This window comes from Neodiprion fabricii, chromosome 1, assembly GCF_021155785.1.
Source record: "Neodiprion fabricii isolate iyNeoFabr1 chromosome 1, iyNeoFabr1.1, whole genome shotgun sequence".
In the NCBI taxonomy this organism is placed as follows: Eukaryota; Metazoa; Arthropoda; class Insecta; order Hymenoptera; family Diprionidae; genus Neodiprion; species Neodiprion fabricii.
In genome coordinates this window covers 32,063,912-32,084,877 of record NC_060239.1, presented here as the reverse complement: position 1 = coordinate 32,084,877, position 20,966 = coordinate 32,063,912, and the positions used below count along the sequence as shown (strand labels likewise).

At 40.9% G+C, this 20,966-nt stretch overlaps 3 protein-coding genes across 11 annotated transcripts in view; 1 reads left to right on the top strand and 2 right to left on the bottom strand.

The window, feature by feature from the left end:
- LOC124174372 (neuropeptide CCHamide-2 receptor-like) overlaps positions 1-20,966 on the top strand; it is a 113,509-nt gene that overhangs the window by 74,053 nt on the left and 18,490 nt on the right. The window lies entirely within an intron of this gene.
- On the bottom strand, positions 2,457-4,050 carry LOC124174378 (hemolymph lipopolysaccharide-binding protein-like). 2 transcript variants are annotated; one of them, XM_046553478.1, is made up of 4 exons: positions 3,904-4,050; positions 3,493-3,585; positions 2,960-3,334; positions 2,457-2,878 (listed from the first exon to the last, which is right to left on the bottom strand). In XM_046553478.1, the coding sequence occupies exons 2-4, from the start codon at positions 3,572-3,574 to the stop codon at positions 2,703-2,705; spliced, it is 633 nt and encodes a 210-aa protein (XP_046409434.1). In that variant the 5' UTR covers positions 3,575-3,585; positions 3,904-4,050; the 3' UTR covers positions 2,457-2,702. The 2 variants fall into 2 exon arrangements, with proteins under 2 accessions (XP_046409434.1, XP_046409435.1); XM_046553479.1 differs by having other exon boundaries at positions 3,891-4,034.
- Positions 5,191-7,731, bottom strand: LOC124174369. The gene is made up of 4 exons (XM_046553449.1): positions 7,466-7,731; positions 7,339-7,407; positions 5,820-7,245; positions 5,191-5,412 (listed from the first exon to the last, which is right to left on the bottom strand). Exons 1-4 carry the CDS (start codon positions 7,542-7,544, stop codon positions 5,409-5,411), a joined length of 1,578 nt encoding a protein of 525 aa, XP_046409405.1. The 5' UTR covers positions 7,545-7,731; the 3' UTR covers positions 5,191-5,408.

Below are 20,966 nucleotides of genomic sequence, written 5' to 3'. Positions count from 1 at the left end.
ACATCTGAAGGGCTTAGCGGAAGTGTTGGTTCAAAGGCCGCCGATAGAAAGATTATTCTAAAAAGTGTTTGCAGAGGTCACGTAGATAGGAGGGAGGAAGGGTCGAACAACCCGCAAGAGAACGTTCTAATCTCGATTCGATGGACAAATGTATTCCTCCTGAGTGTTGGTCGAAAAGTTTCATCCACCTCGAGCTGTTGTATCAACAGGACTTCTATGGAACGGAATGTATCGAGAGCTCCCTCGACGTACTGCGGGAAAAATTTTTTGACAAAGCAGATTACCTGCCATACGTTTTTCTTTTTCTTCACGAGATTGAAACGCGCATTTCACTTCGAATTGAAATCATATTTCATATCACACGGAGTCTTATTCTTTACGCCTATCGACACGCGGGCTGAAAAGGTAGATTTCTTTCGCTTATGTTTCGATTGACTTCGAGAATTTCCATCTACGCAAAGTAGGTACGCCTCTGCGGGGAAAAGCGGTGTTCTTTGATCTTTACGGTTCTGTTATATTGGTTATATCGCATTCGCGTTTTATCAATTTTTAAGGAAAAAATTGAATTCCCTATTTTTAGGTAAACTATGTACCTATACTCGAAGATTCTTGACATGTGTCCATTATTAGAGGTACAGAAAACGATACATACGTGTATAAAACAATACATACGAAGACGCAACGCAGCAAAATGAAAGTGGCTCAGTCTTACAGCGAGTGTAATTTCACTCTTTAACGGTACGTTATTCGATCAGGCTGACATCCTACGATATTTTAGTTCTCGTGATGAGGTCACTCCGTATCTCACGGGTTTCCGGATGCCTTGACGGAGAGAATCGATGGCTCGGTGGTTCAGGCTCGCAAATATCGGTCACTTTGCCGTCATCATTTCACATCCACCAATCATCCCCTCCCACTTTAATAACTTAGTTTGACAGGCGCGAAATATTCCGTCCCTAACGCTTGCAGTGTATTATCACTCTTCCGACCCCCCGATGATCAGATAAGTACGATCAACATAACTTGGCCTATACTCGATGAGAAAATTTATGCTTTCCGGCTGTATTTTCATACCGCTACCAAGCCAACAGGAATTTTAGGGTCGCATAAACCCCAACATCATCTCTTTCCGAGACTTGTTCCCTCGGATGATAAATCTGTCATTGCAGTTTTTTTTTTTCGGTGACAAGTTTTCATCACTTGATCCCGGGGCCCCGCTGTGATCAGAAATGAGTACAACTTCAGCTAACGATATAAGACATCATGCAAGCGAAACTTTTGCCCTAAGTTTTTTTTTTTTACTTTTTTCGAAGTCGAAGTTGTTGAACTTGTGACGCTTTGCTATACAAAAAGTATGAGGAAGAAGTTTCGCGGGCAGTGTCAATTATTTGATTGTCAGAAAAAAAAGCAGGAAAATTCTTCACTGGAAACTAAATTTCTACTCGTTACGGTTTGTGACAGCTATTGGAAAAGTTCAGCATTGAATCGCAGTGCTCGACTCGGTACAGAGTTTAATAAATTTGATATTGGTATATAACTGGCACATGCTAACCCTCATTAATAAAGACGTGAAATTAATGGCTCGAATTATTTGTCTTTGTGGAAAAACGACTCGTGATCACGATATTTTCTAGAGCGTAACGGACGTTTAATTTCACGAAATTCATGCCCCTGTATGCATCAGTACGAAAGCACATTGTACGTAATTACATGTTTTAATTAAACTCATCAAGCGAACGTTTGCACGGTAGGTAAACGAATGTATCCTGGTCGATTTTCACCCGCAAATATCACTTCGACCGGCAAGGATTCTACGAGTATAACGATGACCAGCTCTGACACGTATATTTATCGAGTTTGTCTCACAATCAGTGAAGACAGGTGACATCAAAGTATTGATCACCGCAATCTCCGGGTGACAAGCAATTTTCACCGATGAATTGATTACACCTGCTTTATACCTGGATCAAATAACACTCAAATGTGAAACAAATATCAATGTATTAATCGGGGAAAATGAATGTCACAAATTAACCGCCTTGCTTAAATTATTCGTACCATTAACAGGAAGCTGTAAGTAGATTTTACTGCGTATAGAAAACAAGCTTTCATTCTTCACTGTAAAATTTGAAATTCAATAGTGTACGTCTCTACAAAATATTATCGGCAGCAATCAGTAACTCTTCGGCCTAAACGGTGAAATAAATTTAATAGATTACACCAGAGAATTTGATGAATATCGAGTTTATTCGGTATTTATGATGCCAGAAATTAATCTTTACTTTCGGTATGGTTCATGGGACATGTGGGTGTTATTTGACCGGACGGAGATTTGGCAAAGTCCAGATTAGGTGGTTCAAGACTTTGCAGGATATTTTTATAACCGAAAGCAGAAGCTTCAGTCGCTGTTATGAACTTGTCATTGTTGGTTGAGTATTCGAAAATGAAAAATCGACTCCGATTGTATCAGTATATTTTAATCACTCGCTCTTTTATGTGAGATGCCGGCCATTCCGTTTTTCAAGATGGAAAGGACACGTGTCCTCAGCCCGTGCCTTATCACTGGCAACCAAATTGTTCGTACAACTAATAGTACAGTTTTTGTGGCAGATTAATCAGGAGTGTATAAATAAATTTTTTAAATATTAAAACACAATTATTATCAATGTAATAACAGCCTGTTCAATTTGTACTGCAGAATGTTATTCGCATTTGGGCTCGACTTTTATTTCGCACATGAAATAAAACCGCTGCCTGCAAGCAACGTCATTGAAACCATTAGTTTTGTTGTAAACTGCCATGTAAGCACCGCAGTGTTCACCGACGCCATAGTTGTTGGGCTCACCAGCCGCCCATTTTACAAACGGCAGCCTATGGCCTACAACGGGAAAGAAAGGCGAAGAAAAAAACGTGTGAATGAATCCTTGGAATTACGTACTTCAAATACTGATCAACTCACCGTTGATTGTAACCCACGGATATTCGGCCGACTCGCGCTTGAATCCAATATGGAAGTGGATAATTCCTCTGCCTAAATAATATCTCCCCATGAAACGTACAATATCGTACTGCGCTCCATTCTCAATTATCACCAACTTTCCATTCTCTTCTTTACATCGTTCGTTAGCTTCGGTCCAACTCAGCCTCTCGTCGAGATGAAGCTTGTACGCGTGCGGACTGGTTGTGTACTTACAGTAATCCTCAGGGATAACTGTACAGAAAGCTGGTTTCGGTACGGGGGGTTCATCATCGGCAATCTCTGGCGGCTCCAAGTTGTGCAGCTCGTCTATAGCCGGGCAATTGCTGTAATCCGTGCTCTTCGGCCCCAAGATACCTGAAATCAAGATGGGATGTGCAACTGATACCGGTTAAAGAATTATTGTCTCCAGAAATTTTACTATAACGGTGAAATACTGAATCTTCATCACTTGTAGAGCCTTGAAAGCAACAGAGTTCAGTATTCGATCACTTCCGTCGAAGAAGTACACTTACGATGATGGTGGTGATTCCGCGAGTCGACTTTCACCAACACCAGAATAACCAAGACTGGAAGTATACCGATAAGTTTGCGCATTTTCGAGCCTTCTGAAATTGATAGAATTATTCAAGTATGTCCAAGTCTTCAGTCTCGTCTAGTTTCCTGATTTCACAGATTTGTGATTTCAATTAATCGTTGGATCTCAGTAGTAGCAGACAAGTTCTTTCGAGAATACAGAGATTAAATAAAGCGGTAACATCAATAACAGAGGTTCGTAAATAAGAGGTGTTGTGAATTTAAAGTCTCTCAAATCTTATCTCAGGTCTGGGAAAATTCTGAGTAAAGTCATTTTCCGCGGTGAGTTGACACAAAGAAATTTCTACGACATGAGTGGGAAGAAAAATATACTGACGAGTAACACCAACCAGAGCACAAACGTTCCTTTATTTCCTCAGTACGCTACACCGGCTGTTTAGACGCTTGTCCAACTGTGACCTGGTTAAGAACTCTGGCCTTTAACAAGCTTAGCTCTGCCAGTGATGTGAATTAATCAAAAGTGTCAAATGCATTAAAATCCAATGGTACTGTTTTCATGGCTTCGATAAGAATTAATTGTGAATTTCAGCTCGGTTCGTGCACCCGACGTGACGAATAAATCACGTGTGAAACGCGAAATTGCACAACATGTGGTATCGGGAAATAACAATTTGCTGATAGGGAAAGTAATCGGGCAGTGCTTGCTCGGTATATTTGTTTGTATACGCTTGAAGTTACGCAAATTATGTGCTGCTCTCTGTGAATGTTGGTAAGCCTAGCACGCCAACATTTGCATAGAGGCTACATGCATACTATAACGGAATTTGTGTAATTGATTGATAATTAACATTTCGAAGACCGTGTAACCACAGTGCACCAATGGATTGATTGATTGATGTTCCGTATTGATACCGGCGATTACGTAGCTGTAACTGACTATTAATTTAGCCTCGAAGAAACTTTAATTTCAGAAGCTCAGGATAATTTTATTTTCTTTAGCTGTAGGCAAAGGTCTCTACGCTAATTAGCAATATTGTCGCAGTCACCTCGCGAATAATTACAGACAAAAACTCAGTCAAAGTATTGCAGGAATATACAAGGAGTTTCTTTATTAAAAAGTTGTGCTTTCCAAGCTTAAGAATGTAATTAACTGCATACTCTATGTCATCTTCTCACTGTCATCTTTTACGCCCATTCATAGTAGTAAGCATTAATTACAGAGGATACACTTTATTGAAGTTTGTATTTACTTTTACGTATACATTGAATTCTCTGTGATATGTATTCTAGTGTATAAATGCGAAGTGTAGAGATCGCGGTCAAAGGAATTTCAACCTGTACCCTGTAGGTAATTTTCCTGAACTTCCATTATAAATTGACAACCACGTTATTCAAGGCCAGCATCTTCATTCATCATAATTAATATTGCAAGCATAAATCGATAGGAGAATTTTCGCATCGCTTATAGACAATGAACCCTGGTAAATATCTGTCGTACAAGGAAATTCACGATCTGGTGGGGAAAGAAGCGTAGAAAGGGATGACTTAGGTTTCCTATTTAAAATTTCTTCTCTCCCAAACGAGGAATTAGAGCATTAACATACAATGCGAGTGAATGAATTCAGGTCAACACAGCAATGAGATGGAAATATTATACGTAATGAGACAAAGCAAAGTGGCGATTTTGTGATTTATTTATTGAATACCAAGTAAAACACCTACGCGTACTGTAGAGAAATATTAATTTCACATATAAAGAGAAGAATAACCAAGCAAGTATCCGCGGTCCAGCCCTCGTTGTCGTTTTTCGTGATCCAGAATCCCTCCAAACTTTTTTACCGAAGGATTGGAGTACTCTGCATCATTCGAGGCCCATTGTTAGAAAAGCAAGGGTTTACCTGAAACGCAAAGCGTACTTGAATATCCATGTACCATTGTACCGTTGTACCATACTTTCGTCACTTATTTCTGAAGGACAAAAAGTACTCGTTAACGATTGAACAACTGCATTTTCCTTCACTTTGATCCGTCTTGATTCTAGCCTTCCGAGAAAATCAGATTATGACAAAGTAACCGTGTGTACAAATGCTTTGTAAAATTGACGTTGAGAAACTATTCTAAAATGTCATCGAAAATCACGCAAATGGTCAGTAGTAGTTGCATGTCTTTCAATAGAAATAGTCGACCTTCTGTCAAGGACTCGAAGCAATAGGTAATGTCTTTTTTTACGTTTAAAAATAGGGCGGAGGAATCCTTCGAATTTCTGATGGTTATCGGGAAACGTAAGCACCGGTAATACACTCACCTGCTTCTTCGTCGAATATTGGAAGAGCTATCGTGTTGTTTAACAGGATGTCGTGATCGCCTGTACGTTGGTGAGTAAAAATTTGCTCTCCGGTAAGGCGATAGTAGATCAGCTGTAGATTGCAGAGAGCCTGGTTTTATTGGATTTGAAGACGAATATCTAGAGTGTGGCGGATGTCCTCCATGTCCTGACGGAGGTCCGTCTTCGTCAATTGATTTCTTTCGATAGATATCTGGAATGTGATGTCCGTGGTGTCTTCGAGTTGATGTTGAGTTACCATCAATTTCACGGAAAATTCTCGTCGAGTCGGCGTCATCTCGATGGATTTTTGAATGATTGGTCAATTTTTGAAGAAGGGTGACAATATTCAATGTTAATTGAGCATAATTTGCCGGATCCAACAATTCCACAAAGTGGTTGTTGTCGTCAGTTTGAAATTCATTCGGATTTTTACCTGGTCTCAGGGAAACCGAATCATATGGGTTTGACTGATAGTCGTTAAGATTGTCTGTGGATGGTATATGCGGCTTTGCGTCATTTTTCGTTGGATTTAAAAGGTTTTGGAGATTAATAATCGTATTATTTTTGTTTGGCGCACCATCCAAGTACCAGGTAATAGGCACATTCACCGGACTTTTAGGTGTGGTTGGACCGTGGGTTTCGTGTTGTTGGTCTGTTTTAAATGCCCATTCTAGAAACGATTCGATATCTGATAATTCAATATCTAACGGTTCGGGTTTCGTTCCAGGAATTGGCGGAACAGTGGTTGGGTGTTCTTCAGTATTGGCTAAAGGGCGAAAACCTAGATAATCTGCAAGTTTTTCAAAAGGGGTTGCGAGAGGTTGTAGCACGTCGTTAAGTGCCTCCGTAAGGCTAACATACCGTTCATCCCCGGGGCCAAGGTAGTCAAGAAATATATCGAAGAAGTCTGCTAGATCTTCGCGGCTTGCAATGGGATTGATGATGACAGATAATGGTTCAATGACTGGTTTAACTAGTACCTGATAGGCCGGCTCAAGGGGTTCTATTATCGTATTGACTAGAGCAAGCAAGGACCTTGGCAAAGAGCGATAATCGAAACTCGGCAACTTCTCGCTCGATACTTGATTGGCGATATCCTTGAGTTTTGATATCAGCTGCTCATAAATGTCGTCAAGGTTCAATGATGACCGGCCACCATGACGTCGCCGAAGCCCATTTCTGTGTACCGTTGATTGCATTTTGGAACCTTTCCCGGGTGAAGAGTCTATCGATAACGGGCCATCTGAATCATCTGTTTTGAATTCGGTGTCCACCTTTTCGGGATCCATAGTAATTTCTCCGGGTTTGTCGTGTCCAAGAGGTGACAACGACAACCCTTCATGCCTACCAACTACTCGCGAGGACCGTTTATCCCACTGGACCGAATTAGTATTCAGCCCATCATCTAAATACGGAAAGAGTTTTAACAATTAATCATGTTGCTGACCATAATCTAAGTAGCCGCCATCACTTGCAACCAACTTGTACCGCTACCTACTGTCATTTTTCGTTGGATCCTCTCTGTCTCTTACTACCGAGCGTTGGGCATCTGGGGTATAACTTCCACCTGAAGAATTCGGCATCAGTTACCACGGTCATGAGATGTCAAATGAATAAATTCGTACCTTGAACGCCATGCGACATCAAAATAACATTCGCCGTAATCAGGCTTAGCAGAAGCTGACACGTGCGACGTTCTCGCATGATGGTGATCAATCTCTACAACGTGTAGCGATAAATATTCGAATCCTGGACGGCAAGTTTAACAGTTCGTAACACTTGTAATTTGACTGTTAATTCTTTTCAACTTGCTAGTGTTCACTATAGATCGCAGTGTCAAACTCTAGGCCTCGCAATTCCTCCTCGACTGCAGAGAGTTACCCAAGGCCCACTCGACTTAATAGAAGCAAGTTTTACTATAATTAAAATTCAGATAAACATTGACGATGCAGATATTCGGCGCAATCATTTCAACACGTATACAATCACAGGAGGAAATAATGCGGGGGTCCGGTTTAATGCGATTCTCGTGTCAAATCCTTTATTCGCGATCTGTGAAATCGATCGGACCACTAAATAACATTCGTCACGGGTATCACACTACGGCCAGCGTTGATACACATAAGCTGATTGCGAGTACTGCAATGCCATGATTCGATCATGGTCACGTCAAGCAACGTATCAATGCACTGCAATACGTATGTAGAGTCACAGAATTACTTGAACTCTTAAGGCAGCAAATTCGGATACCGCAGGTGTGACGAACGTCCGAGTTTTCTTTAGCCTCACCCTCGCAATCATAGAACAATCAAGCATTTCTCCAAGTGTAAATAACGAATTTCTTCTATTTTTAATGAAAATGTACCGATGTACTGATTACCGATAAGACAGCGGTAAAATAAATTGAACGGTTGTCGGAAAACTTGTAACATCTAAGGAAATGAATTCGGAGCTAGAAGACGTCTACCTTCGGAGTCTACGTTAAAATTGGATAGGTCACAGTCCTTCTACAGTCCTGAATCAATTTGGCGATAGCGCTATCGGAATCGCAATACGCCAGTGAAGTAAATACGACCGGCGAATTCGCTCGCGGAAACTATCAATCTTACTTTGCGTGGCAACGAAAGCTCATTTCGACGTTTATCTTTGCCCGTTAGGCATGCATTAATACCTCGTATATGTCAACCAATTGAAGATTTATGAATGTAGTGATTCGAACGCCATGTAGAGTTGCTGGCAACGCGTGATTAGAAAAATTCAAACGATTGGGTTAAATTAAAGCAGAAATTCACGTCGACTAGGCAGCTGCACATTTTCCGAAGAAGAGGATGTTTTTCAAGTATTTAGTTATTTTTATTCGTTTACACAAAAAGGCGGAGAAATTTAGTAAAATTCTTCATTGCCTCGTCACTGTTGTTTCGCTGGCAAAGAATGAAGTATAATATGGTACACTCGGACTAATTGGAGGAAATTGCGGGCAAGGCTGGGAAACTTTGGAGGCACAATTTTTACAAAAAAAAGTGGTTTTAAGCTCACCGTGAGCCAGCCCATGATTTTTTTTCTTTCTAAATTGCAATCACACCTCGCCTGCTCGTTTAGCCATCATCGGTTACTCAGTCATCTTTAAAAGAGATGACCTTTTTTTGACGATAAATATAATTACGTATCCATTAGGCAACCATCTGTAACCTAAAAGCGTTAGCAGTCTGAAAAATTGCGTTACATCGATGGAAAACCGCTACAAATTATTATTATTGTTATTTTCTTCCTCGTATTCTCAATTTCTGGTACTGCTAAATTCTTCTGAGTTCTTTTCGGGAAATAACTAGATCTAGTTCCATTTGTTTAGAAAAATAATCATTTTACTTATCTCTAAATCGGTTTCGTCTTTTTACATGAACTCTTTGCATACGAATTTCTCATCGAAATTTTTTCTCCACTGTACCCATCAGTTCACAAGTTTTAAAAAATGACTAAAATCCATACAAATCGATTGGATCAATTTTATTACGAGAAGTTTGAGGGACAGAAGTGGAAAAGAAATCCAATAAACCGGAGTATTTTAGTCAATATGTCGCTCAAGTATCGCATCAACGTTGAATATTTACGAACCTGTCAATTTGGCGAATAAAATCAAATACCTCTTCAAATTTATGTTTTCACATTTTCGTGCCGTTTGACTTGATTAGATTAGGTTAAGTTGATTAAATTACAGAAAAAACAACACGCCGGCTCGACTCTGTCTCAGCCACGCGTCGGGTCAAAGTATTAGCACTGGCTTAATAAGTAATGATATCACGCTTACCCCACGAAGTACTAAAGCATCTACTCTCTGGTTACGAATCTCTCCGCATCCCGATCATTCGGACATGTGTATCCCAATGCAAAATATATTCGTGGAAAGTTCTCGGGAAGAAATATCGTATAATAATCCCTCATGTTGCCAGAGAAGTAGTAAATCAGACGGTAATTTTTCTCCGTGTGAGTTTATCTTTCTGATGGACGAAAAAACGCCGCCGCTTCCTCAAAATATTTCGAGGAATTTTCAACGAGGATCGGCGCTACGTGATCAGTCTGTTTTCCGAGTAACTAACTCTGGGCTTTTTAGTACGAATATAGGTAATCAACGCCGCCGATGAATAAATAGCCGTGTTACCTTTGGTAGTAAAAGAAGCCGAAAAACTCGCGAAAAATTTTTAACCACTACCGAGCCACCCTAGTATGTCGAAAGAATCTTTATGGTGGGGTAGGCGTAGATCGACAAAGATCGGAGGAAGCTATTTCCAATTTGTAAGTTATAGAGCGCAATAGCTATAAAACGGAAAAGGCCTTGAACGCAGATTGCAGAGCCGTAATGATAAGACAAAATTATAATTCTGATTTATCGTAGCGGGACTGAAGAGGCGGCGGTGAGTGGATAATGTGAATATACTTGGGGAAACTTGGATAAAGATTAGTTATACCTATGCCTAGTTATACCGAAGCATCATGTTCGGTGTAAATTTTCACCCTGCAGGGAAACTACGATTAAAATTTCCGATTCAGCGTATTTTCCGCGATATTACCGATGTGTGATGATACAAGGTAAGGGTGAGGGTGAGGTATTACACCATGTAACCCTATAAAATGTTCGGCCCTATAAACGAAAGAAATACAGCCCCATTTTTATATATATATATACTATATATATTCTTTTATTACGAGTTGATTTGTCTTTCTCAGCAGTAAAATATACGCTAAAATAAATCTAGACTTGTGCGACGAGATCAGGCCTTGTTCTCTCTACTCAGAAGCGACCATTTCTTACCCTCTGACATTGACCTTAGCTGTACAGAAATGTCTACGCCGTACATTTTGGCCATTTGACAATGGATCATAATTTTCTCGCTTGGTAAGACTCGTTCATAAGTTAGTTGAACAAAGTCGTATTCGGCACAGAGACCTTATTATTTTTTTCGAATAAATCAGTATTGTTTATTTCTCAGAAAAGCTTAAACAAGTTGTCTCGAGATATTTTCTACGTCGTTGAACGGCGGGGATGAATTCAACTATGTAAGATCAGGAGACGAGCCGTCTTGTTGATCTCTGCGATCAATCAAAGGTGGAGAACGAAGGTATTTCATTACCAGGCAAGAAATCCCGTGAGAGATAGCAAAAGTAAGCGGCAAATCCGTGGAGTGTTCTGTTGGAGAATTGAAAAATTTTACGACCGGTCCTTATTTTATTGGCGACTCTGTTTGCGTTCTGAGAATCTATAGATAGATATAAATTATATACGAGAATAGCCCAGTCCATAAACTAACTCTAACCCAATTACCTTTGCCTCCGAGGCAACGAGGCAGTTAATAGAACTCCTTTCGGCTTGGACCAGCATGGCAAATGGGTACCGTGATTGAAGCTATGAAAATTTTATCATTATATGATAAAACCATGCGAATACCTGCATAGATATTTCACGGAATAACGGTGTATGGAAAATGAAACCGCGGCCTGCTATTTGTCCAAATTTTATATCTTTCTCGAAGAGACCGTATATGTCGTAACATTGCATTTTGACAATGCATGTTAAGGACCGCCATCTCCCCTGTATCGCGTATCTAGACTAGCTTGGTAGCAGCGAGAAATCAAGGCTCACAGTATGGTCGAAGCTAGATTCTTAAAAAATATTTCTTATTTCGTTGTTGCGGAAAGACATCGTGGAGAAGGAGAAAAGGAGACACTGGAAGGCTACCGCTGCCTGAGAAACGCTGTTTCGTTGCCGCATCACTATCGAGTTCACGAAATTGATGCACGATTATCATCACTGATATACCGCCAACGTCGACACATCCCTGGCAGGTGCTTCAACGTTTCGTTATCGGTATCTGTGCCTCTGTCGTCAACAACTTCCGGAAATTCTCGTCGTCAGGATCGCTACCGGTGCTGAATATCGCCTAACGCCGCAGATCAGCTGACGAGCCATGAATGGATCAGCCGACCCGGATCCCGAAACTCCCGACGATATCTTGGAGCCAGGATTTCGACTTGTTACGACTTTTCGACCCGGTACACCACGCCATCCGTCGGTGAAGGTCACCCACTTCCTCTTCGGCGGGATGTTCCTGCTGCAACGACGCTCAACTTGACGAGTCGCCGAATCTTTCGTGGCCTTCGCAACTTCCGACAGGGACACGGCGAAACTGCTGAGCGCCGCGGATCCTTCCAAGTCATGTTATAACGGAAACTTACCCGACAAGCCCCAGCCAACAGCGCCATCTACGTGCCGTCTTGTTTCTTCGAGTCCTGCGTCGGGAAGAACAGGTTAGCGACGTCACTGCTCGTTCGGTTATCGGTGGGACTTGACGTCTTTTCATGTCGTTGAAAATATCTTTTCCGCAACATCTTAATTCCCTTTATTTTACTCATCGTTAGTCGTGTGACTACTTTTGTCGGTTTTGTTACCTGCTAATATCGCGGGTGAACTTTCGTCACCGCACGACACCCCAACTAAATTTTTTTCTGTTGCATTGAGTGTGTTTAAGAAAAGGTAATTGTCTTGTTGATCGAAATTTCGTATTCGTTGTTTTTCTTCAATTTCGTGACACTTAGTGCACGGAGCCCTGCACCTCTCTTATTTCGGATTTCCAGTATCTTTCGGCTCTTCTAATTATTTTATTAATTTGTTTTTTTTTTACTCAAGATTACTCTGTTATCATTTTGGATTCCATTTTTCAACGCGTCCGTGTGATCCTTGACTTCCCCGAAGGGTGAGCGCGGCGGTCAGCGCGTTACAATGTATAATCCGCCTATGGATTAAAGCCTTTCATCTATAAATTTTTTACGACCGTTACACCGCTACTTCTTTCACCCTTCTTTCCTGCTCTTTGACGTATTCAAATTACTAATGAATATAAAACACGCGACATGCACACGCTTCTTACGGCGTGAGTAATACCCACTCATAAATATACCCAACGTGCGTATCACGTTTATTCACCCTGGTTTCTTCCAATATTTCAACCCGAAAACTGTCGCGATTTATTTTCTCGAATTTCCTAAACATTCCGCGCTCAAAGTACAGCGGCGGGAAGCTGAACTGCGAAGTCGGATAAAATAAGGAAGTAAGAAAGTGAATGGCGGCATTCTCGATCGGAAACAATTGTTTATCGATGCCCGCAGAATTCGGTCGGCCCGGCTGTTCAACGGATCTGTTACAGAAAGGTTGAACCCCGAATCAGACGACGACTCGACGCCTCCGCTAAAGCTTCCTGATAAATAGCCGAACCCGTACGTCCCTCGTTTCCCTATCTGGAATCAATCGAAAGAGACAAAGAGGGGCTAAACGTCGGGGTAGAAGAAATAAGCCGGTATTGATATCTCTCTGAATGCCTTCAAAGCGCGCATAGCAGCTGGGAAGACAGAAGGCGTCTTCGTTATGCGTCAGACGCGCGATTGGAACAAATCGAAGGTATAGAGAAAAAAAAAAAAAAATTGTTTAGAATAAAGAAAAGTACAAAACACCAGGAAGTCGTTAACTTCATGGGGTGCATAAACTGTCAAGCGATGTTTTAACATCTCCGAGCTCATTATCACGTACCGTTAATGCTGTTAATACCCGGAACATGACGATACGTATATGTATATGATGTTAATATGCGGAGCACATAATTTCCTGCTTCAGTTGGCGCTGATGTTGGCATAATTCTTGGTATGAGGCGGCTGCTTCAGTCTTATCGGGTAACGAGGGAGAGAGAGAGAGAGAGACAGGGAGAGAGATAGTTGGCGCTGAAATTGAGCCTAACCGCAAACGTTTGGGCGCGGGTCTCCGTCAAAGTGACATGTGTTATCGCACTAGACTGCATCAGCTGAACCCTCTTCGTATTCTCGCTTGAGCCGGTTCTTTGACATGATTTATACCGCGATGGAAGCCTTGTAGGGTGCAGACCTGATCAAACTCATACGCTCCGTTTGAAGCGTAATTAAACACGAGAATCTGTTTCCGAATCGATAACGCCCGAGGTACGATTTTTCCTTCACTGTTATGTTTACCCTTCATCTTCCGAGTTAGCCTGTTTCTACAAATTCTACGGTTTTCATCCCCATCTTTACTGCCGTTTGATATATCTTCGCTATAATGAAATGTGGAGGGTTTATCAATCGTCTACCCTACGCGGGCTTGTTCCTTTACGTAACTGCAAACGCTGAAAACGGGAATAAAGTTTAAAATTGTGTTTGGATTATACCTGGAGCGTACAGCGAAAAGACTGTTGGTCACGTACGACTGTCAAAAATTTTGAAGACGGTGAAATTGTAAGAGAATTGTCATTCGGTGTTCCTCTCCATTGGGCCGTAGAATTCGACGAATTTATACTGAAACTTGAGTATTCGGTACGTTTTCCATTTATCCACGTCTTTTCTTTCTAGCATTAGCATTACGAGTGTTCATTTTAATCCACATTCCTTACCTCGTTGAGGGAGAATTTGTATCTTAATACATTATTTTTATAAACCCAATTAAAAAGGAAGCAAGTGGCTGACTATGTTGAAATATTTCCACAGCTATATATCTGTAAGTCAAAAGGGTATAATAGCTTCAAGTCGATCGATCAGAGAATCTATTTGTCCTGCAATTTCCGTTTTTTGTCTAACCCTCAAGGGAATGTAGGCGATCCCTGGATTTCAGGGAATAAAACGAAGGCGACGAAATACAGCAGGATATCTGTGCAGTAATAAAAAGGGTCGTTCCCGCCGCGTTCCTCGTTTCCATCGCAAACCACTGATTCTTCGTAAGCCCGGTTAGCGCGTATAAACTCGAATCACCGCGGGTGTTCAATATTGATCTATCAACATTTTCATACATTAGATTCATAATATTTCATTCTTACCAACAGATACGACGAATTATTTTTAATCGCCTCGGGTTATGAAGCGGAGCGGAAAGAGCTACAAAGTAGAAAGAAATATCATTCGTCCTCGTAAACCGAGGTATAAACGAAATAGAGTAATTTGAAAATTAAATTACGTAATGAAAGGTTACGGAGTTGATGTTTATTCTGACCGCCCTCTGCGTCGGGCCTCTCATTGAGATTAGAATTATCCGGTGTGGATTACAATTCGCGTTTCGAGAGATGCTAGAGCGAGGAATACCGATCGCTGGTGAAACCAATCGACTGATTGGGCAAGGCATTGTTAGTTACGAGCCGAAGGTATTCTGCAGAGCTTTGAAAGCTCCGGCAGACCGCCCCAAATCCTCAGCAACGAATACGAAATTCCTGCCCTACTACGCAACTATACTTACATACATATTACCTTCTGATATAAAGGTACTGAAAAATTAAGCTTACGTATACGTTACGCAAATTCACGAAGCAATTCCCCTCCTAAATTTCTATCCCTGGATCCTAATCAGTTTCCACCGCGGTTTAAAGCTCAACAATTTTTAAGCTAGAAAATAAATTATTTACTGCGATCCGGACCTTGAATTTTCTTTTTGTAAATATACACAAACCAACGGTCAAACTCCTCTGATCTGAAGTAGCGACAACGTTATTTTTCCATCGAAGAGAGCGAAATGCGTAAAAACATCGACGACGGTGACGCTGGTGATTATTTGTACGAAAAGTTAACAATGAAAAGAACAACATTTGAGAGAGAGAGAGCTATGTTACCGAATAAACACCCGTTTAAGCTGTGTATATATATCACTGGTGGAATACCGTTCCCTGACAAATCCATAAACGCACGCCAAATCCCCGAACTTCCCCAGGATCATTCGGTTTCCGCGAGTATCTCGTACTCCCGAATAGCGTGCTAAAGTTCGCCATGTGCGAACGCCAAACACCGTAATCAATGAGCGGAAACGTTAAATCTCCTCCTGGCTGAGTATTATTGGATTTATTCGGAAAAAGAGCGAGTATCAATGCGCGTCACACGCACGTACGAATCCCCGAAAATATTGCTTAACTCTCTCGAAAAGCCAGAACCTTGCGACCATTAAATGCTTGGCACGAACCAACGTTTCCGATACCATCGAGAACACTGCAGACGCTCCCTTCGTAAGGCACGTTACACTAGCAGGTTCAAATGTTCTCAACGATTTATGGCTAGCTTCATCTTTAAACCTCACTTAGGGATAAATGCCGTCGACCTAAATAATAACGAGGTCAAATTCGAACAAAGAAGAAACGTACGCGTAGCTCGAGATTATTAATTAATGGCGTCAGTGTTCGGGATATTTCTATACCGTACTTGACAGCTTCTTAGTAGCGACCGACTCTGATTACCTTGCTGCACGACCGCTTTTCACTTTGACCTGCTCTCTACCCTGATTACACGTCCTAAAATTGTTGTATCTGTCGGCTTTTCGACCATATCAGTTTTCATCGGTACTCGTATTGCGACTCGAGCCAATTTCCGGTATATCAAATGTATAACAGCCCGTATCCCCAAGAGGGTCGGTAGTCTGATTTTGCTGGAGCCTGTTGAAGATTATCGTCAACATTTCGAGCTTACAAATTTGCGGAGTATAATTTCACCAGCCCAAATTATCGGCAGCCGAGCACTTAATTAAATGTGAACACGGTGGTTGCAGGGCGCCGCTTAAGTTACCGCCAAGAGTTTAAGTCAAATGTATCCTGAATTGAAATTTTCACTCTTCACCGCACCGCTAAATTATACCGTTGAATATACTTACTATTCATTGCACGAAAACTTGAACCAATTGAGTTTAATATAACACTACAAGTATCCGCGACAACTTCGGTCAAAGAATTTCAAGGGGCAAAACATCGCGACCAACGATACGTAATTTGAAAACTCAAGTCCGTCTGGACAAAAGTGAATGATAAAATCACGACGTGAAACGATTCGCCCGCAGCGATAGTCCGATGAAATTTCAGCCTCCGTTTATACGAGGAACTGGTTAGTTTTCACGCAGCATGTGCAGGCACGAGGTATGATATCTCGTTACTTATCAATTAAATTATTTCAATCCATTAAGCCGGGGGCGTTGTTAGCTTGGTTCAAATCGTAATTCCTATTGTGCGTTATAACGCCTGAGAGTGGAAAATACATCGGAAATTTACGACAGAGGACTAGAACTCGTCCGTGAATTTCCCGCGTGGGATCTAAACAAGTAGAATACCTGTTCTAGTCGACCGCAATGGCGGAGTTACATTATACGTATGTGATATATTATGCGGATGAACGAGAAGATTCGAAAGGATATAAACGATCCACAATCGGCTTAAAATGTGGATGCAGAATACGTTTTACTTTCGCATTATACGACGAACGCGACTATCAATGCGCTTCCGGCGGGTATTACAATCAGTTAATAATCCTTCCCGTATGAGGTTAAAATATTAATATTTCAACGATCTCAACATTGCAGAGAAAATGAATAGGTTCGTGAGATTAGTCATTTCATGCGTACATTTTTCCTTACATGCGATTAACTTGACATTTTGCATTGGTCGACTTTTGGGGTTGCCGATTACGAATCTGAAGTCGAAATTCGAAGATTCAAAATGGCGGATCCAATATGACGGACAATCAAAAACAAGAAGAAGAAAAATGTTGAGAAAATGTATCAAGTTTGTGTAAAAATTGGCAACAATTTATTTTTTTCGTCGAAAAGTATAAATTTTGACCATTTCGTTGCATGTCCTGTTTTTGCAATAAACAAATTTATTAACGCTCAGCCTCCCACCGTGAATTAAAGGGTTAAGCGAATGAACAGGAAGCCAACTTAAAAGATGAGGAAAAATGTTTTAATGCGTGTTTACAGTTTAAACTCTGAAACAAAACTGTTTTTACAATAATGTGGGTTGACGCCTTTTATCTACGACGACTACTAAATCAGAAATGGGGAAGGGGGGAGGGGGGGGGGGGCAAAACGAATGAATTCACAATTTTTAACAATACGGAAAAGTCTATGTAGGTGCATGGTAATTATTTAATTCGCCTCACTCTATTTCATTCTCTTCGTTTAATTTATTTCGTGACCGCCAATCTGCTAATTTCAATATGATTCTACATTTATATGGACAGTATTTTATTTCGAGAAATTTTAAGAAAATCGTACGACCGGATATTGTTAATGAGATAACGTTAAATGAAAAAGCTCCGCAAATTCGTACGTTATAATATCCGTAATAATCAGGATATGCAGGCAGCTAAAGAAAACGAATTCCGAAAGAGTTGGAGAAAAGAATTTCAAAAATAATACGACTTGATATCAACTGTGCTAATTTCAAAGAAAATAGAAAACTTTGGCATTTCAGTCTGGAAATAAAAAGTATCCGAACAGTCCGAAGCTTTCATAAAGAGAATATTTCAACTGAAATAATTCAACGTTTCACCCAAAGGTATTCAGACTGGATATCAAAAATGTGAATATTCGCGTTTCTGTTATTCAAGAGTAAAAGCATGCGGAAATTTTACAACTTCCGTGGCGTAGCTCGGCTCAAAAGCACAGACGTGAGTTCAATCCAGTGCGTCGGTGTGAGTCAGAGTACTCGAACCGAATTCTCGGTTACGATAAAACTCTTCAATGCTAAAGAGCCAGAGATGAAGCGCTTCGGGATGGCTGACCCAATCCTGATCTACACTCCTGACGCCTGGCTAAAGCATCTCACTTACCACTCGCTCGGCAGGCGATCAGTGGCGCTTGGTCCATTCTGCAGCAAAAAAATTGACCAACAAAAACAGATTATAGTTTTCGATAGCTGTCACGTATTCACGTGCTACAGACTTCCCAAGTGTCACTTTAATTGATTATATTATAATATATATATGTATATTATATATTATATAATAATATATTATTATTATTATTATTGTTATTATATTCTTAGTATTTCTAACGGTATTACGCTAATCTTCCTCGCCGCTCTCGCGGAAGACCATTATCCGATTTGTAAGTTATCCTCTTTTTCCGAGTTATCCTCAGGGAAACGCGTCAGGCCTTTGTGAGCAAGCACAGTTCTTTCGCTCTATCTCCACCTCCTATGCTATATGCGGTGACATAATATTTTAAACGAAACGTCCACGCGAAACTTTTTCATTCTTCTCAAATCGGATAAATAACGAAACGCTCTAATGTAAACCCGTTTTAGCGATAAGCTTTTGAATAAGCTACATTGATGGTGAAGTTTCAAATCGTAGCTGCCGTTGGACGATGAATCAAATTGAGAGATCGCTGAATTGAGCGTGATAATGCAGAAAAAAGGTAAATCAATTCGGCAGGAAATATGAAAAAAAAAAAAAAAAAAAAAAAAAACGTTCTTGAATAGCCTACATGCCGCGTATTTGTAGATACATATGTACGCACTTCTGGCATTCTCATTTCGCCCGAAACTCGAAAGTAAACAGCGTAACTCGATTGAGTTCCGACAAAAATATCAACCGAAAAACGGAGCATAAAACAAATAATGATTCGAAAGATACGAGGAATGTGTATGTTTATTTTTCAAACGAATCAAATCGAAAAACGATCACAAACGTTTTCGGCAGATGCGGAATGAAAGCAGGTATTCTGTATACGGCAATGGACCAAGTACAATTGAGTTGTTCCTACCAATGGGCCTTGTGATTGCAAAAACAACTTTCATATTCAGGCAACTAGATCGTCACGTACTATTGTATACATATAAGTACGAATTTCAACAGTCAATTGTCGCTGTCGTCAGTCAACGATCTTTTACCATCTCAACCGCAAGTCATGCTAGGTAATGATTTGAAAAAAATTGTTATGGGAACGGTATATTTTCACTCTTCCGTGAAAATAACTAGACTATAAGATATTCCCATTTATACGCGTTGAAGAAGTGAGTCTTATTTGGGCAAATTACACTCGTCACCGTTGATACAATTATCAGTATAAGAGTTTCTTATGGGGGTTTCCTTCCCCTCGCACATCATCGCGCATCACGACGAATAAACGTATAACTTAGGTATAGTGTATCAAGGTACGTGGCGATGCCGCCACGGTAAGTCGGGCAAAGCCACTCGAAGAGTGAAACATTTTGCATGGCGGTGAATAAAATGTGAAAGAGACTTAAAACGAAGGTGGGAAGTATAAATAAAACATGATATGCGGCGGGTCGGGAGGAAGCTCGTCCCGGAGGGATAAGTAGATCCAAGCGTTCTTGATTGCTCTCCCTAGGGAACTCAGCCAAATCTACTACAGTACTACCGATGGTAGAGGTTTCATTCCTTACGTCCCTGCAACTCTTCTTTACGTATGTATAAATATACATATATGTCATAGGTTTAATATATATGCATACATATATATATATATATATATATATGTATGTATAAACCTATAATACCGACGCGTTTTTAAAACCAGCCAACGACTCGCAACACGCGTCTGCAACTGCTGACGACGCTTTAAACCCCGTCGATCGCATGGGGGATGAAAATAGGAGGCAATTTGCATCCGGTATTTTTGCCTTACCGGAGTGCTGAAATCCAATTAGGAATCCGGCCGAGTGAAACGTGGCGTGAGTTACGCCGATGCTTACGATTAGACGCGTATCTGCTGCCCCGCGATAGGAAACTTCTCATTGTCGGAGTTGTGCTTATACGGCGTGAAAACTACTCGAACCTTTTACTACTCGGGAGGTGGACCTTTTAGTGCCGCCCTCAGTCCTACGCCCTACAAAGTGGTTTTACACCCTACCGACAATTTTCCCACAAACTCGTACCGAAGCTTCAAAACCCTCGTAAGCCCCATATAAATTTTCCAACTTGACCGCACGGTAGAGACAATTTTACGACGTAGGTGCATATGTGAAAAAGATTGAAGGTAGAAGAAATTTTCGTCGGGGGATCATGTATTCATACGAGGATGCGGAAGCCGGTGTTACTCGATATTCTTACGAGAATCGCAGTAAATATTCCCTCCCGTAAGCAGAGAGGTATTCCTGGAAATTTCTACCAACTACCTTCCCACCATTTGACCCTTCGCTCAACCTTCTCGTGGAATATTCAAGAGCCACGTACAAAGTAGTCCGCTTCGCTTGTTGGCTCGCGTTTCTCCCCAAATCATGAACGCAAAAAGAGTAATTCATGAGCAAGCATCGAAGCAGAAGCTGAAAGAAAAATACACACCGAATTAAAAGTTGATCGATTGGCATT

Bases quoted from the DNA above. Each gene is read 5' to 3' on its own strand.
- LOC124174369 (XM_046553449.1), bottom strand. From the start codon at position 7,544: ATGCGAGAACGTCGCACGTGTCAGCTTCTGCTAAGCCTGATTACGGCG. The intron at 7,408-7,465 runs GTACGAATTTAT...CGAATTCTTCAG, and splicing joins GATGTCGCATGGCGTTCAAG to GTGGAAGTTATACCCCAGAT. The intron at 7,246-7,338 runs GTAGGTAGCGGT...TTCCGTATTTAG, and splicing joins GGATCCAACGAAAAATGACA to ATGATGGGCTGAATACTAAT.
- LOC124174378 (XM_046553478.1), bottom strand. From the start codon at position 3,574: ATGCGCAAACTTATCGGTATACTTCCAGTCTTGGTTATTCTGGTGTTG. The intron at 3,335-3,492 runs GTAAGTGTACTT...TCTTGATTTCAG, and splicing joins GCGGAATCACCACCATCATC to GTATCTTGGGGCCGAAGAGC. The intron at 2,879-2,959 runs GTGAGTTGATCA...TTCCCGTTGTAG, and splicing joins TCCGTGGGTTACAATCAACG to GCCATAGGCTGCCGTTTGTA.